The sequence below is a fragment of the Tubulanus polymorphus genome, chromosome 1 (assembly GCF_964204645.1).
Source record: "Tubulanus polymorphus chromosome 1, tnTubPoly1.2, whole genome shotgun sequence".
NCBI classification, from domain to species: domain Eukaryota; kingdom Metazoa; phylum Nemertea; class Palaeonemertea; order Tubulaniformes; family Tubulanidae; genus Tubulanus; species Tubulanus polymorphus.
The window spans coordinates 3,978,189-3,996,054 of NC_134025.1; the positions used below are offsets into that span (position 1 = coordinate 3,978,189).

The 17,866-nt window shown below is 36.2% G+C and overlaps 1 protein-coding gene across 1 annotated transcript; it reads right to left on the bottom strand.

Annotated features, from left to right (window-relative positions):
* Positions 1–21: 21 nt before the first annotated feature.
* LOC141900019 (intermembrane lipid transfer protein VPS13D-like) lies at positions 22–17,806 on the bottom strand. The gene is made up of 53 exons (XM_074786717.1): positions 17,622–17,806; positions 17,363–17,544; positions 17,153–17,277; positions 16,919–17,063; positions 15,051–16,839; positions 14,831–14,969; positions 14,554–14,737; positions 14,204–14,468; positions 13,950–14,130; positions 13,079–13,873; positions 12,750–12,989; positions 12,437–12,662; positions 12,124–12,348; positions 11,920–12,038; positions 11,726–11,827; positions 11,410–11,649; positions 11,203–11,326; positions 10,947–11,119; positions 10,763–10,844; positions 10,557–10,674; positions 10,420–10,484; positions 10,236–10,332; positions 10,026–10,154; positions 9,821–9,938; positions 8,376–8,513; positions 8,140–8,296; positions 7,840–8,050; positions 7,529–7,736; positions 7,266–7,445; positions 7,021–7,187; positions 6,893–6,946; positions 6,720–6,800; positions 5,989–6,133; positions 5,738–5,913; positions 5,538–5,661; positions 5,376–5,448; positions 5,142–5,298; positions 4,936–5,044; positions 4,619–4,849; positions 4,458–4,533; positions 4,178–4,350; positions 3,951–4,088; positions 3,714–3,860; positions 3,434–3,583; positions 3,215–3,348; positions 2,941–3,122; positions 2,782–2,855; positions 2,522–2,689; positions 2,229–2,432; positions 1,863–2,113; positions 1,533–1,696; positions 1,329–1,453; positions 22–1,249 (listed from the first exon to the last, which is right to left on the bottom strand). The coding sequence occupies exons 1-53, from the start codon at positions 17,762–17,764 to the stop codon at positions 1,178–1,180; spliced, it is 10,275 nt and encodes a 3,424-aa protein (XP_074642818.1). The 5' UTR covers positions 17,765–17,806; the 3' UTR covers positions 22–1,177.
* Positions 17,807–17,866: the final 60 nt, after the last annotated feature.

Consider the following 17,866-nt stretch of genomic DNA (forward strand, 5'->3'; position numbering starts at 1 on the left):
GTAGGTAATTTCAAGCATCGATAAATAACATAACAAGCAGATCACGGATTATGAATGAATATTTAATCATAATTCAGTATCTTGTAATTATCAACAATAAAAACCACAAACAATAAACCAAACCTACAAATGTAGGGATGGACCTCTCTTGAGAGAAACGAAAATGTGTCAAACTACATTTTCAACTTATACCATGCTAAAAATTGTGATTGATTCCATTTGAGATAATTTGGTAGTTAAACCTTAGGTACGGAACTAATGTGACAAAGATAAGAAGGTGCATATATAATAAGTTTTTCAATCATGAATATATTTTCGCTAGATGCATCTTGTTTCTTTTCTATACATGTATATATGATATTATTCTTTAAGATTCGACTCAGACAAAAATTTCCCTACTTTTTAATTGCCTAAGTACCAAAATAATCAACCAATATACATGTACAAAATGATTCTTACAATAAATTAAAAAGACAATAATTTATAGTTACATCGATGTATAATTCTATCTTCAGCATTTATTTTTTGTTCGCTATAAATCTACACTGTTATGAAAACATATAAAACGAAAACTGGTACAATTTATCACAGACAATATCATACAATATCCTTTATGCTGCCATAACAGCTATGCATCAGTAATCACGTTAGGCTACAGTCTATCATACAGTTTGCTCCAAAATAGACACAAAAATTCTGAAAATAATGCCTGCCATCTTAAAAGTAACACGAAATATAATCAAATTTTCTAAAATTCCTATTTTGGAAAATGAATAAAATTGTTTCATACATGAATCAAAGACAAAACCTTCAAATTCTAACTGAAATTCCGTAATTGAAGTACCTTAATATGAATAGACTAAATAACATCAGAATTTTTTGCAAACTGTCATTGAACCCATCACGTGATTATTATGCCATCGTATTACAGTATAGATTCATGGATAAAATCTGAATACAGGAATTTTTATCACATTAAAAAACTACCTGTGCATATATACAAATATACAATTATACAACGCTCTAATCCGTCTAACTATTGGTATTCTATACTGGGAAAATAATGCTATCTAACAAACCTGCCCTGAAAACATTGCTTATGTACATCATTTTAATGGTTTTGTTATAATCAATTTGTCAGAACTTTAAACAGGAATATTATCAGTAAAACAACAATTCACATCCCATTAAACAAGGTCTGTTGCATTTCGTCATAGTACGTTTTTGCATAATTAATATGCTGAGCAACCTGCAAAAAGAAAAGCAATTTCGTTTCATTGTTTAGTGTTTCAACAATACAATATCAAATTCCAAATTCAAGTACAAACCCTTCGAGCAACAGCTTCCGAGTCACAACGAACTATTGGACGTTTCTTCTTATCCTGGTCGAGAGGGGTTTTCACTCCTTTTTGATTCGACCCAAAAACGGTTAGTTCAATATAGAAACGATTATCTGAAATCGAGAAGTTTAAGATGAGTGCAAACTACAAGAAACAGCAATACGTAGAAATCCGGATGCATTAGGTAACTACCTATTTCAGTCCATCGACACGTATAAAGTTCAGCATGGGCGACTGAGAACAGTATGGCCTCCGAGTCAGTGACACCTTTCCTTAGGAAATAGACCTGTAAACTTGTAATCAAGGCTTGTAACGGATTCTCGTGACCTGTACGTAGTTGTTCCATCGCTATGAACCTAATAGAAAACAACAATAGTAGAATAGCTGATTTTAATCCTTGATACATAAATTTCGATTTTAGATTTTTAAATTGTATATAATGGGTATAAACTTTTAAGAAAACAACAATGCTGTAAGTTTAAACGTTTTTCATAATTAAAGACGTATCGCATATAACCTTACATTTCAGAGTAGTTATTGTGATTGAGCATGAATAATGTTTTCTGAGCCTCAGAGTCGTGTTTAGAGTAAATTGGTAATAAACCACCGGGTCGATGACAGCAACGAGGTTCACGTTTACGCCGTGGATTACGTGAATTACTGCGACTCGTATCCCTCAGAGCACTAGCTGCACCCGATGCGAAGTCTAGTACACCTGCGACTGGTTTAGCTACAGTACCAACAACTCCTTTACCAAAACCAGTGAAAAATCCCTAAAATCAGTAAATATTCACATACAATATTAAGCTATTCTAAATGTATACAAGAATGCTATAGATTTTCGGATTCAGGATGGCTTGAAAACTTTCATGTGTGAGATATTCTTACCTCGATACCATCTTTTGATGCACCATGATAGGTCTGTGTAATGATACTCGTCATACCTCCAACCAATCCATAACCGAGACCTTTGACACCGGCTACAAAATGGTCACTACTTGTAGAGGCTTGCTGACGTATCGTCTCACGACGACTCTGATGTTCTTCATCCATTGACACGGTATTCAAACCATCTGACAATGATCCAGTGAACTGAAATAGCAATACATAAAATCTACTGTAAAATTACTCCAAAACAGCAATTCAATGTATTAATCAATAGCATGGTCCAACTGTATTACCTTGGCTGCTGAGTTGGTAATGCCATGCGTAACATTCTTGAAAAGACCTCCTACATTTCCATCTTTTACTAGGCCCGATATGCCTTCTGTAACGTCGTTGAATAACCCAAGAGGATTTCCAAGGAAATCTACAGATCCGAGAATCTTAGCAGCCTGGCTTTTCAATTCCTAGAAATTACAACACCATTTAATGTTTAATGCAGAGTGAAATTATGCCTAGTTTTGCATAGAAAATTGCAAAATACAATATCATTAATCACCTCAGTGTAATGCAGTTGTATTGAATCAAGCAAGAATTGTCCATTTTCAAATGGATGCTCCCTCACAAATGGATCTGAAATCATCATCACAACGATTAATTATAAATCTTATTGTACATATGCACAGAACAAATTAAATTTGATACAGATTATACATACCTAGTTCAACTTTAGCCTCTTCAAATTTGATCAATGGTAGATTAAAGGCATTCTTTATAGCGAGAAGATCCGGGGGAAGTTTACTCGTAGTTAACATGCTCATAATCACTTGACTGGTAACAATCTTCAAGATTCCAAAATAGTAACGAACTGCTTGTACTGAAGTGGCAGCAGATACAATCCTGTAAAAAAAAAAACACGATCATAGTAAGATATTAGAATGTAGTTGAAATAAAAACCAGCGTTCTGAAGGTTTCATGTAAAATACCGGTACCTGTGATTATCATATTCCCCTTCCTCGAATTTGTCAATATCAGATGTCTGATCATAGCCAAAGAACTGAAACAGTTTCCATAACAGCCTTTCTTCTACAAGAATCGTCATCTTGGACAAATTGGCCACCAAATACTTAAAAAGAATGAACGCAAGAAAATGAGTATTCTTCAGTGCAAATATTCTCAAATATACTGATTTCAGAATCCTCAACAAGTACCCTGTATATTTCTGCATGCCAGCCTTGATCCGGAACTTTGTTAAATGTAAGATGCAGAGCTGGTGCGGCTCGGTCTGAATCCTGTTTTCTGTGAGCCGGTGTCACATACAACACTAGTGGGCAAATACAACCGAGCAACTGATTGTCAATCTGGAATAGAAAATCAGCATTATACAACAACCTGTATCATGTAACATTGATTAGATTGTCTTTAATCATCATAATTCTACACGTTTATCTTGATGTTTATGAATACATAGATGCTCTCTGGAATCCATACCTGAATATCTCTGATGAGAACCTCCATTGTTTGTTCACCATCTCGTCTCATGTATTCCAGTTGGATTTCTTCCATTTGTAAATAGATCAGCTCCTCTGGTACATGATTTACTAATGATACACCGAAACCTTGTAGTTGGAATGAAAACTGAAAGACAATAATTGAAAATAGAATGAGCTTCCTCATCATTGTACACCATCTACAAGTACTAGCCTACTAATAATACATGAAACATACCTGTAAATCTACACCTAGCTCTGTAATGACTGTCTTCTCAGTAACTTCAGTTAAAGATGTATTTGGTGGTTTAGAACATGGTTGCTGTCTATTTATGACAACCCAATCAGTAACTGGTGAGGATGATTGAGCATAAGCCTAAAATTAATATTCAGACATGTATGAAGAAAATATATTCGACTATAATGACTTTACGTAGCATGAGATATTTCATGTATAATAATCACCTTGAAAGCAATGTCTGTTATTTGTAGTACTCGTGTTGGACCATCAGGAACAACTCGCACTGATAATAGACCAGACCCGGGACGTAACTTCTGGCGAGAAATAGCCATATGCACTGGAACATCTTCATTCTGACTTATAGGCGCATTACAAGGGCCAAGGATCACCTCACAACCTGAAGTCAAACAAAAAGACAATTCACTACCGGTACTCATGACTCCAATAGAAGACAACTATACAAAATTTATATTTCCATTGCAGCATTCAAACCATGCTATTTACCATTAGAGAGTGAAGCCGGACCACCCCTTGCTTGAACATATAACTTCCCTCCAGATGAACATTTCAATCGGCCATCCTGAATGTAACAATAATCAGACAAACGGGTAAAATTTCATGAGTATTCAACAGACAAAGTTTCAATCGAAAAAATTTTCACATACATCAGTGAACAGCCAGGTTTGGGTAGATTTCCTTCTATCATCCAGTTTACGTAACATCAATCTAACAGGAGCCCCAGGTCTAGGAGCTATATCAGCAATATCGAGAACTAGTGATTGAGTGGTGTCTGGAACCGATGCCTTTTTATGAGGATAACGTGGAACGGCAGAGCCTTCATGCTGTAATCGTCCAGTACTGGTCATTCTCCATAGTTGTGACCTACGTCCTGGCTCCTTATGAAGAATATAAAACATATTATACCCTGTTTTTGCAAATATCTATTCATCCAAAGCTAAAATGAATTAATCCTGGAATTTACCTTGCGTTTAAGTACAATGAGGTTCTGAGCAACAACATCTAAAACTAATTCTTGAGCAGCTACTGCGCTATGTAGTCCTGCCCAACTGTGATGGGTTTCATCAACTTTACTACAAAAATAATGGATAACCAACATAACTCATTTGATTCACTTATCAAAGATATATATAGGTACATATATATCTCCAATCGATATAAAATGCTGACCTTTGGAATGTGCCTGTGAAAGCTATGTAAATGAAATTCTCATAACACAATTGATCTCCATCTCCGAGAGATTTCATACTGTAAGTAGCTATTGTACCACCCTGTACACTGAGTGTTATATGAGGTGCTAATGTAGGTTCGTCCCAGGCATAAGCCTCTGAAATAAATACAACAGACTTCATTTATTCGTTCATTTTTCCAGTAGAATTATAAGTTAACAAGATCAAAAGTTACCCGATGAATGAGGTTTGATAATTGTACGTAAACGATCTTCCATCACATTCGTTTGGTAATACTTTATAGGAACCTGAATAGAGAGTAAATATTAAAGAACGATAATACAATCACTAACTCATAGACTGATGGCATGTGTATGGCAAGTTTAAAGTAACAAACCTCCGAAAAGTTATCAATGCGGAAAGGAGGAGGCATCTGATCAACATTGGTGAACACAACATAGAATGTAGAACCTTGATACACCACTTCTACACGCAGGAAATTACTAACATTGTTTTCGCCCCTAAAAAATACGACTTATATGGTGATACAAATTTGGAACATGGATGGCCCAATAAATAAAAGTTATTATGCGTTACCTCATATTGATATGGAAGGAGTCAACCCGATCAATGCGGAAGCCACCAGACCATTGACAGTGAGGATCGTCTATTTGCGTAACACAAAGCAGTTGATCTAGGTCCAGTCTCGGCCAATGGAAAGGGAGATTACAGTTAGGCACTGCAGTCAAGTGACCTAATGGGTTACTCTCCTCCTAACATTGAAAAAAAATCTGTTATCAGCTTCGGATAACTGGGAATCCAAAGAAAATTATCTGATTCCAACTTACATTACTTCGTGCCAGATGGCGTTGTGCAAAGGCTAATTTGAATTTAGTTCGATTGTCTAGCTGGAATCGTGGAGAAAATGTCACTATATTTGTATTCTTGTATCGACCATGTCCAGGCTGGACTTCTATACCGATATTATACACCCTAGAAATAATACAAACACAATGCATATCATCAACGAATTGCTTCTGATTCAACCTGCATTATAACACTCGTAATTCTGATAAATTCCAATAATGTTTAGGAAATAGAAATGAAATCAAACTGATAGAAGCAAGGAATAGAAACAAAAATATGTGCAAAGTGAAGGAAGTTGAATGCCTAAAACTAAATCAATCAATTGAATTTCAACCATAGTTTATTATCTACAAAATTTGATGATTCCGGCGTCCAAAATCAAAAGAAAATAATCTGAAGGAAAATACCCAACACGACAAACACACAAAACCTTTCATCGGGAATTTGAAAATGTCTTGATATCACGTAAAAGGAATAATAGCAAACTCTCAATAGGTGAGTATTGTATCAGTATGTAAACATAGACTGACAACATAACACCAAACTTACTTATATCTGGCAGCACTGCAAGATGAAATTTACTTGAATATTTAAATATATGCGTTTTTACACTAATGATATGATTTAATAGTTAAAGTGCCAAACAAAGGACTGCATGAAGGAAAGAATATGAAAGAAGAGCAACAGATCATTATATGATAAAGCCACCTACCAATCTGGTCTGCTATTCTCCCTATGCACAACATGTAACTGACGCATACCAACTCCCCTCTCAAGAGTAAACTTCTGACACCTGGAATAGAAAATATTATCCATACGTAAGTACAAAGGTTTTGGCATTGATAACCTTAATGATCTTAGTTAAAAATTCACAATGGTACTTACCATTTAGCAACAGTTCTAGTTTGATGTACAGATCTACCAATCCTCATTGTACAACTGAAAAATATGAAAATAAAATCATCCACATGATAGTAGTGCAGTACAATGTAGGCAGGGGTGGATCAACTTACAGGTATGGTGCCTCTTTATCAGTGAAACTGAATAACAGCGGAGCCACACTTCGGGCAAGTTCATGTTCTTCAAATTGTCCGGCTGCATCTTTCTTAGCATTCTCTTGGCGGAATATGAGAGGAAGTCCAGACTTATTGATTAACCAGTATGGAACGCTAATAGACAGCTGAAAACAAAAATAATTCAATTTCAATAACAAAGGAATCATAGACCAAAAAGCTTGATATTAAGACTTAGAACATACCTTTAGAGTCCCTCCTTCTCCAATTTTTATTGACACAGTTACATTTAACAATCGTCCTTTTGAATCGATCACTCTGACTTTGACCATATAATCAGATGTTCCCGGTGGGATAACTAACTCACGACATTGAGGGAAATTCTCCATGTTTAAACCGAGCTCAAGAGCTTGTGTCAAATCGAGCTGTCGAGAGAAAATTGCAACTTCATGAAGATTACTAACTCTAATGAAAATTGTATAACCTCGCTATGCTAATTCATACTTACTGAGTAAAGTGAGGCAGATTTGCCAGGTTTGATTGCACCATGAACATCAGTTCCTTTGAAATAAAATGCCAGTTCAACAGGGAGCAGATTTTCAATGATGACTGGTGGAGTGATAGTCAGCGTATGACCGGGTGAAAAGTTTTCTGGACTTTGTCCTTTAGTAAGGAGATCAGCGGGGTAGTTCTCTCTCTTCACTGCTACACAGAACCTGCATATAAACATTTAATACATAGAATCCAATACTAGAAATGTAAACAGCTACCAAACATTACATGTTGGTTATTTCAAAAAGATTTTGTTCTTTTATTAACCTGAATACTGGATCATCCTCTGCTAATGTTGAACAAGATCGTAATGAATCGCGAGCATCTCCTGGTCGAGTGACATGCTGCCAGTGTACTGGTTTATTACAAAAATCAACTGACCAATCCCCGAGCGGACGAGCCCAGATTTGATGATGAACATGCGTTATAGGCACAGGTAGAGTCTCGCCGGGCGACAGTGACAGACACAACGGTCGTTCTGAAAAAGATCAAAATAGATTTGTTTTCAGCGCGTGGACATGTTTATTCAATGAGCTATGAGTTCAAATGAACGAAATATACTGGTACCTCCTGCTTTTGGTTCCTTACGCTCAAACTTCAACTGAATTGTCTCAGTTATTTTGTTTTTGATGAGCAGTGCTGACCGAACTGTTATGACTTTCTTGGCACTACCTTCCAAACTGACGTCGAAAACAATGCGCATCTGAGTAGATTCCGGACAAAACTGGAATGAAAATCAAGAAATTATAAATTATACGGAACTGAAATTTGAAGAAGATATCTAGCTGAACAAATATACTTACTATACTGGAGGATTTGTTGTGTTCTGGGCGAGAATTCCTGAAATAAATTCCAATTTTGTCCACTGATACTGGAGGGGTTGTCTTGTACCAGCCATCAAGTTTTATGACAACTTGGTGAACTTTCAACTGATGTGAATTCTGAAATTAATCGAACAGAGAGACCATTACCTGAATGTACAAATAACAAGACAAAATATAACATAGAAATGCATCATGAATGGAATCGGCCGATAAAAATTATATAATCTTTCCTGAGTTAACGAAATGAATAAGGAACTGGTGAATATAGAAAATAACTTTAAATTTGAAAATAAAACCATTTAACCAGTGAAAAACCATCATAAAAGATTAACAGACAATAGATGTTATAAGAGTTGTAAACATAAATAAAAACCAATATAATATGTTACAAGTGGAGCAAAATAGTAGATTGTGCTGTTACATGTTTGACTACACTTGAACGTGGACATACATTAAAGTTAACAGTTTCCAAAACTGTAGACAAGAGTGTTTAGTTTCATTACTCGTAAAGCCATTTGAAAACAGGTTAAATTTCAATTCATTATCAAATGCAGCATCAAGCAAGAACTTTTCAAGCAAAACAAAGACTAAATAATACTGTAGCAATTTTAGTAAAATATTTAACTGTTTTAAATGCAGAGCTCTTTCACCTGTTATCCAAAATGCAATCAAATCATAAGATGAATGATTTAAAGATTAAAACCAGCACACAATCCCAAAATCGGGGAGACAAAACAAAATATACTTGGTCTATATATTATCATCAGAAACATTCGAAATTCGTTACGATGAGGTAAACAAACAGTATCAATGAATGGATAGGAAATTAATGCACGAATGGGTGAACAACCCGCAGAATGAACAAGTCAAGACCTCCTTCATTCACCAGTACAAGGTATCATGATCACATAAAAAAGGACAAAATCTTCTCCCAAATAAATTCTATGCTATGAATAAATTGATACAGGCGACAGAGTTTGAACAAATTAGTATCGGCTCAATCAAAAATATTAAAGCTTCCTTCACTCACTAAGACTCTATGTTGCATATATAGAAAGTTAAACATCTGAAATAAATTGAAGAAATGTACATTTATTTGTTCAGTCATACTTATCACTTCACTGTAACTTCTTCCCTTTTATACCAAGTATTATATCAATACTCATCATTCCCAACACCAAGATGTTTATTCCATCTTTTAATCTGACCTATCTACATCTACTTTTCATCAATCACAATATATCTTATTTTGCACATCAATTGCATGCATAATTCCCAACTCAAAACATGTCAGCTCTGTTGGATCATCAGAAAAATGTGCAATGGATAATGAAGTGCTTCCACAAATTATATCCACAGCCAGACATTTAAATAACTCAGCACAAGTAGTATGAGATGCACATTGAAAAGAAAAAAAACAATACCTTATGCCTGATTTTATCCCTGCCTTCAAACATGAATGGCATATCTTCCCCGGGGTCAACTTGTTTCCATTGACTAGTCCGGTAATGACTATCATTTGTTCCAATTCTAGGCACAGCCCTGTGAATAATAGAGTATTTTATAATAAAAACTAACGACAGAAACATTTTTACATGATCAACAGATATCACGCTTATATGAAATTACCTTGATGGCATTGATGTAACAGTTGAGTAATACAGTCTTACACCAGTTCTGTTCCTTAACAAGAATGGAGTAAAAGGAACTCTCCTACTGTGATTTCCCAGAAGATTCAAACCCTTGTCTTTTTTACCACTAAAATACAACATTATTATTATCATTTTATTCCAGTATAAATGAGTTTTGTTTAAGAGTATATGTTTTTGGAAAACGCACCTGTATTTGTTGTAATAATCCTCAGTCCAGATAGTTTTGGTTTTATAATACTGATCAACAAAGACCGATGTTATATTCAGACATAGCGCATCATTGGCTAAAAATATGAAGAGATAAGCAAATATTCAGTTAGAACAGTTTTAACAAATTTCACAATATACGAACAATTCAATACAATAAATACCTTGTATATGAACTGCATATTTTGGTTTGTCTTGTTCAACACATCTTCTCCATTGAACATCACATCTGAAATATTGATCATCATATATAAGTGTTCTAAGCACACATTACTTGGAAATAAGACTCATGAACACATACTGCCAGGGTTCTAGACACGGTTCCCATCCGGACAGAATTCTATTATAATAGTTTGCTGATAACCGAGCCATCGCACTGCCTTCAAACTTTCCGGTCAACTTCTGCAAATACTGACCATCTGCAATAGACAACGTGACTTAAAACCCATAGGTTTTCTTTCATTAAAATGACTGTAAAACATTCTATATCCAGAACAGTAGTTTTACCTGAAATTGACAGTTCAATAAGCGGAACATCGGCATCCTGACAATCATCAATCAGACAAATACTGATCACTCCTGCTTTCATCTACAGAAAACATACATACAAGTTTTAATGTAATTTCATCCTAATGGAAAACATGTATTATTTAGGGGAATCCGTAAAGTTACTCTTGGAAACAGACTTTACCTCAATGCCTGATAGCTCGAGAGACTTTTTGTCTCGTTGATCTTGCGCGACATTAGATGCATTCTGTGTAAGCCAGAACGCTGCATCATCCATTCTATTCCTATTCATTTTCATCGCTTTTTCGCAGTCACTTCGTTTGAAACCAAGGTTCATCAATTTCACAACAGCATCATCTAAAACATACACGTCGGTAATATGTGAAATTCGTGTTAAAGGATTGAAGAATTTCATGCATTAAAAAAGAACAAGCACTTACCGAATTCAGGATCAGATACTTTATTTTTTGCTTGTATCGCTTGATTTGGCAGAGAATTCATAATTGCCATAAACAGCTGGATATCATTGTAGGAAACGCGTATACTTAATTCACTAAAACCGATCTGTAAATAGTAGAAAGAAAAGAAAGACTGGTTATAATACATGTTTGAACTGCTGTAAAATACTTAGTATAATGAGCACGTACCTCTAGAAGAGGAGGACGATCTTCGTCAACTGTAGCGTCTAATAATCCAGATGGACCAGTTGATGATTTGCTAAATCCTGATGAACCATGCAGCTCAATAGTCACAGTCATTGGATCAATAATCGACAAAGCTGTCTCTGTTTCCGATGCTAAACAGCACGAAAATACTTCTAAACTCTGTAAACTCGCCGATAATGGACGCTCCACGAATTTAGGTTTATACGCAAGAACAGCAGTCATCTATAACATATGAAATTCGCATTTGAGAAATATTTTTCTGAAAAATAGATTCATTAAACTGATATCAACTACTTACTTTGAGTATAACAGCATTCGTATCAAGAGCCGCCATATTTTCAACCAAAACTATATCGGTTTCAGTGATGTTTACTTTCATCTCAAATGGGATATCACTCGGCTAAAAATTGATCAAACAAATCATCGATCTTTAAACTTACAATCGCAGCGATGATATTTCTAGTCAGGATGAAGATCAAGAAGATGAATTACCTTTTCATGAATAGGAGCCCTCTTTGTAACAATACGTTCAGCAGCTTGGACACCAACAGTTTGTGCTTTTAAATTCTGATACACTGTAGATTTTCCCATCAATGGATCCAGAACTTCAACTAACAAAATTCAACATTAACCATTAGTATATCGCTTCAGTATGATAGGACTATAGACATACTAAAGCCAACTGACATTACTTACTCTTTTCAAATGGATTGTCAGGATTAGTGAGTAGAAAATCTTGTACTTGCATCAACCAATCAAAGATGCCCATAAGTCTCATATTATTCAGTAATATAGTGAATCGAGTACAGTCATTAGTACTGCGGTAATGTAACTCTAGTTGTAATGTATTGTTGTTCGTTTTCACTTTACTTGGCTGTAATATTTTGCTGAACACATTTGGTCGAGTATTTACAGGCGAATCTATAACAAGAAAGAATCAGTTAAACTGCGCTCGGCTTCTTAAGGAAAATACGGACATTTTGACCAACATATCGGGGGCCAGGTTTACCTCTATATCTTGTGTCATGAGCGAGTATTTCTCTTGATACTAAATCAACATCTTTCGAGAAATCCGAGAAACTTTCATAGGTCAGTCTCGATTTGATAAAATCAAGACGAGCTAGTGGACATTCCGAACCCCCATTATCCTGGTTAGTGCCTTGAAGTTCTACACTGACATTTAATAGATCGATATTCATAGATACACACTTCCACACTTGACCACTCAGAATTGTCTGAAATACAAATGCAGAAAGATAAGCAAAACACACATAATTCAGGTTCATACCGGTATGTGAAGACATGAATTATCATTTGCTTACATTTATCTGAGGATCCTGTAAGCTAGTCATAACTGGAGTTTGAAATTCTTCTAAAGGTTCACCAAAGTTATGATCAAGAATTCCTCTCACTAGTTTATACTGGTTGAGATCTATGCAGAAGTGAACTGCAGACAACATTCCCAATACTGCCAAATCAGGCGATGTATGACTGATGTCACCTTCTAAGTTTCGTTCAACTTGCAATTTCAGTACACATTTCTCCTTTAGAGGTTTATTTCTCTGAAATCGTAACAATACATGAAATGATGTTTCTCAGGGATTCGTCTGTATCCAAACCTGCTCGCACGAAAGCGATGACTCGAACTTACTTTTTGAAGGATAAAATGTGAAGGAAACACCATTGCATTCTCAATGTAGTGATCGCTATTTTTCCGAGGAATACGTTCTGCCGAGTAAAGATCGATATCAACCAAATTCACATACATCACATCCAATAAACAGTTATAAGCGCTTATGCTTTGTGAGCGTGTAGCCCCGTGACCGGCAAACTTGGCCCTACGCTCATCAGCCGTAAGCTTTGGTTTTTCAAATGATTCAGTTTGACTAGATTCTTTGGACGGAGGTTGAGAAGTATGACCTCGACTCGGAGGTGTACTATCTACTAATCCAGCTGGTGTGAAGGCATCTGTTCTTTCATCGTGTTCCAAACTACCGTATACGCTTTGCGTCATCGAATTACCTTCAAACAGATCAACCGATGACGCCGCGATACTGGATTCTTCAGTTTTTGGTGACGGTACCTCGAGCGTATCATCAATGATAATATAATCCTCGTTACCGATCAAAGAAGCCATGTCAGTACTCGCTTGCATACTATCAAAACTCATCAGCATATCATGAGAGTCTTGTTGGGACATTGTATGCGTAGTTTCTTTGATCCAATCATCGCTCATCTCATCGTAGTCATCGACGAATGGATCCTTCATCGCCATTGCTATCGTACCCGGTTGACCGCTGACGAGAAAACCATTACGTATCGTCAAAGTTCCGAGATCCATCACGAGTACATCGGTCGAGATTGAACTATGAGGGATCAATATGACAGGAGAGCCGGCTTCGATATCTAATGATATTCTGGATCCTCGTTGAGCTGTTTCAGCAATCTGTAATCAATTTTCATAATGTGAAATTCAGAAATCATTCTGAATCATTCTATCATGTGTGTTAACAAAATCAAACCTTTTTTCCTGCGGATGCAGCTCTCATCCTCCCTAAAACATCTTGCAACTGGTTGAAATGTTGAATGAAAGCCAGAGTTTCTGACCAGAAGCGTTGAGTATGTAAGTATCGAACTGATGCCATTCGTACTTTGACACTGACATCACATGGGCGTCTATTTACTGGATCAGGTGTACCGTACCTGAAACATATGATAATTATACTATCACTGAAGAATGGTCCATTACTATACGCATGAAACCTATATCACTTACTTAAACACATCAAAATCAAGAGCCTGATCTCCAACTGTCATAAACCGTTCTCTATAGAGTTCACCATGTGGACTATTGTCTAATAATGAGATACTGCCTAATTTGCCAATCATATGAAAGTTGTTATCTCGCAGTGTAAGATGTGAAGACCATGCCGATATATTAGCCTTAGCCAGTTCATATTCCTGTTTATTCAGCAGAAGACTGAGGCTTTGCACGTTGAGGTTTATTTCGCTGTTAATGATTTCATTTTCAGGTTCCATCGCTGAAAAAAAAACAAAACTAAGAAATCCATTGCGGTACATGAAATTAGCAGTTACATCAAAGAGCAAATCAAACATATTCCTTACGAATCGGTTTCTTTGTAGTCGTTTCATCTGCACCTTCAGCCATTGCTGTCTTAACTTCTTCATCCAATAGATCCTGATCATGTATCTTTGCTCCTAATCCGAGGAAGTCGAGAAGAACAACCCATGTTTGCAGGTTAAGGCATGTATCTAAACAGTTGAAGTTTATGTCAATGAAACGATTTGTCTGAAAAATAAGACCAAAAGCATTGCATTAAATGTACCGGTATGCTATACATGACATATATTCAATATACATGTATAACCAATCATTGCTTACCTTGTTGTATTTGTGGACATATTCAGGCTTTTTGTTGTCAATTAAGACAACTTTTATATGAACCAGATTATCTTTGTGATCTAAGTTTTCTACTGAATCGCGTCGACTTGGTGGTGGTGTACTTGGATATATTGGAGAACTGTAATATCACAGTAAAACTCATGTATAAACAAGATATGTCATTTCGAACATAAAATCAACCTGCATTGCTGAAAAGTACCTTTTGTTATCTGTTTTAAGGGTCCTTCCTTTAGATGATGGAGGCATTCGCAAACCTTGGCTTTCAACGGCATACACATTAGGATCTCTAGTATTGCCTGTATGTTCATGAACATTGTACAAACTGGCAGGTAATGATGAAGGTAACTGGGTGTCAGTCGCTGGTATTGTACTATCTGGACACGATGTTGATAAATATGGTTTCAACTTAGCTCCGTCGAAAGAGGATTTACTATCGGCCGCAGATACCATTAGATGTCGATGTTTGGATTTTGGATCCTGGAATAGATCTTCAATATCCAACGCTTTCAATGAAACTATGAATTCTGAGCTATAAGCATTCACTTTCTTCATTATAATGTTGAATTCTTGCAAACAAATGTTTACTAAGCCTTGATTTCCTTCGCCAAAGTCTCCTTCCATTTCTATATTGAATACAGGTAGGTCAAAGTTAGCTCTTATGATTGAATCTGGTTGTTTTGATGAAGCTACTGTTTGATTTTCAGCTGACAAACTCGGAGAATTCCTCTGATTTTCAGTCAGCTCATCTTCGCCCTGAAGTGACTCCGAATTGGAAGAATCCTGTTTTGTAAAGGTTTCATTGAGATCCTCACTATATGTCAAGTTATCAACAGTTTTTAGAATCTGTTCATATATCGACTTCGATAGACTTAAATGCAAACGATTTACAATTCGCCCATTGAATGAAAATGTTGGTAATAACCGCTCTAAGTCTGTACAATCTTCAGGCATCTGTTGATCAAAACCATCTTCGAACGTGATATCAAAAGCGTTAGTTTGATTCACGAAAGGTAACAGAGGTGGAAGTTTTTCTATTGTCATTTCTATCAAAGTGTCATGTAAGATCTGATATCCTATATCTGTTCTTGAGTATAACTGAGTTTGAGAAATGTTTAAACGAGATTTTACTTCGTCGATATCCATCGAGTACAAACTCATGTCACGGATTTCGAGATAAAGCCTTTCTTTATCATCATTAGCTAGTGATGTGAAATACATTGATTGCGTTTCTTGTAGAGGAGCATTGCAGAGGGTTATTTGACCTAAATGAGCAACTAAAACTTCTGAACTACTTGGAGTCTTTGGCATCACAACAATGGGAGTTTGGAATAAAGCATCGATTTTCACATTCACTTGAGAATGATCTTCCACATCAATATTATCAATGTCTTCAGCAATACTGAATGAAAGACCATGAGTTCTGTTTCCACCATCTAAACTTAACGTACTGCCATAGAAAGACGCCCCTAATAATTCCGACTTTTTATTCATTAATCCCATAGCTACATCAGTTGCAGCATACTTCAAAGACTCAGCAACGCTCGCCATATAATCCTTGAATTCTGTTGCACATTCCGACATTTCATGAAGCAGTCTTGGTGAGTGGGTATAAGTAAGAGAAGCCATACGCAATAGTATGAATACTGTATCTTCCATTACAATATCATCTTCAAACAGAGGACAGTCTTGTACAGTAGGAGATAATGGCACTTCACTGTGCTTGATTCCAGCAGTCCCTGCTTTGACTTGCCACAAATGAAATTTGAACGCTTTATGGTCGGAATCAATTTCATCCATTCCAAGTAACATCGATTCATGCGCAGTCTTATACATATCAGGATGAAATGATTGAGTCATTGATGAAGTGGTCTCCGAACTGCTTATAGGATCGGATCCTACCGTGAATATCTTCTGATGTTTTCTACCTTCTGGTGTCAGATCCATCAGTTGCAGGCCCCCTAGTGATCCTTGAACCTCGACAATATTTCCTAAACGAAATTAAATAATGAAGTAGAAAACCTACACGCATCCATGAAATACGTACCAAAATCATTTGTTACGACTTACCTAATGTGGCCTGAATTTTAGCACCAGTCAAAGTAGCAGTTGCTACTTTTTTCCCAGTTGATTGTCCATTCACGGTTAGTGCGCGCATCAGTAGAATATTCAAACGATGAAATTCAGCAGTCACTTCAGTTCTCGTGGAACTAGACTGAAAATAATAGTCATTATCAATGAATTACAAATAAAGTACACAATAATGATAAACATCTGTAGCGAATTTATTAAATGAATACGTACTGCTATCTCTGCGTCTAAAGTAACATCAGCGGCTTTGGATTCCTGCTGGTTTTTATCCTTATCGCTATCACCAGGCATAACACGATTAGCAAAACTAATAAGTTCAACCAATGTTTGCTGATTAGCTAAAAACAACACAAAAGTTTTTTAAATACTTGCATTGTAGCTATGTACCAATAAGTGCAAAAGGTGCAGACATGATGTGCTTACCAATAAGATCGAGGCTGTTAAACTGAATATTCATAACTTGTATGGTTTCATCAGATGGATTTGCAGGGCAGTGAGGACTTGTTACATCAAATTCAATAGTTATCAAGGCTTCCTGGCCACTTTCTACATGGATAGGTTGGAATGTATATTCTGTAAAATCTGGTGATCGCGGGGAAGTGGCACTGAAATTAACAATACATTGACAAATAGAGATTTAGAAAAGTTTTACACTTCTCAAAAGTAATGAATTTTTGATTACCTGGGAGGAGATACCGAGAAGTTTACTGAGTGAGGTACTGGGGTTGATTGTTTACTTTTGATTCCGGCTAGGGATTGGAATGCACTACTCAGAGCTGATTTTAGACTGTTCTGACTTTGGTTCAGTGATTTCGGATTCATCATACTTTCACTGGGAGACTGAGGAGATACAGGTGATTGAGGAGATACTGGTGAACTAGGATCAGAACCATAGATGCTACCACTACGGCTGTCCAAACTGAAAAC

Coding starts and splice junctions, on each gene's coding strand:
- LOC141900019 (XM_074786717.1), bottom strand. CDS start 17,764: ATGATGAATCCGAAATCACTGAACCAAAGTCAGAACAGTCTAAAATCA. Junction 6,947..7,020: donor GATAAAGAGGCACCATACCT/GTAAGTTGATCC, acceptor CATATTTTTCAG/TTGTACAATGAGGATTGGTA. Junction 3,584..3,713: donor TTCTCATCAGAGATATTCAG/GTATGGATTCCA, acceptor TTTCTATTCCAG/ATTGACAATCAGTTGCTCGG.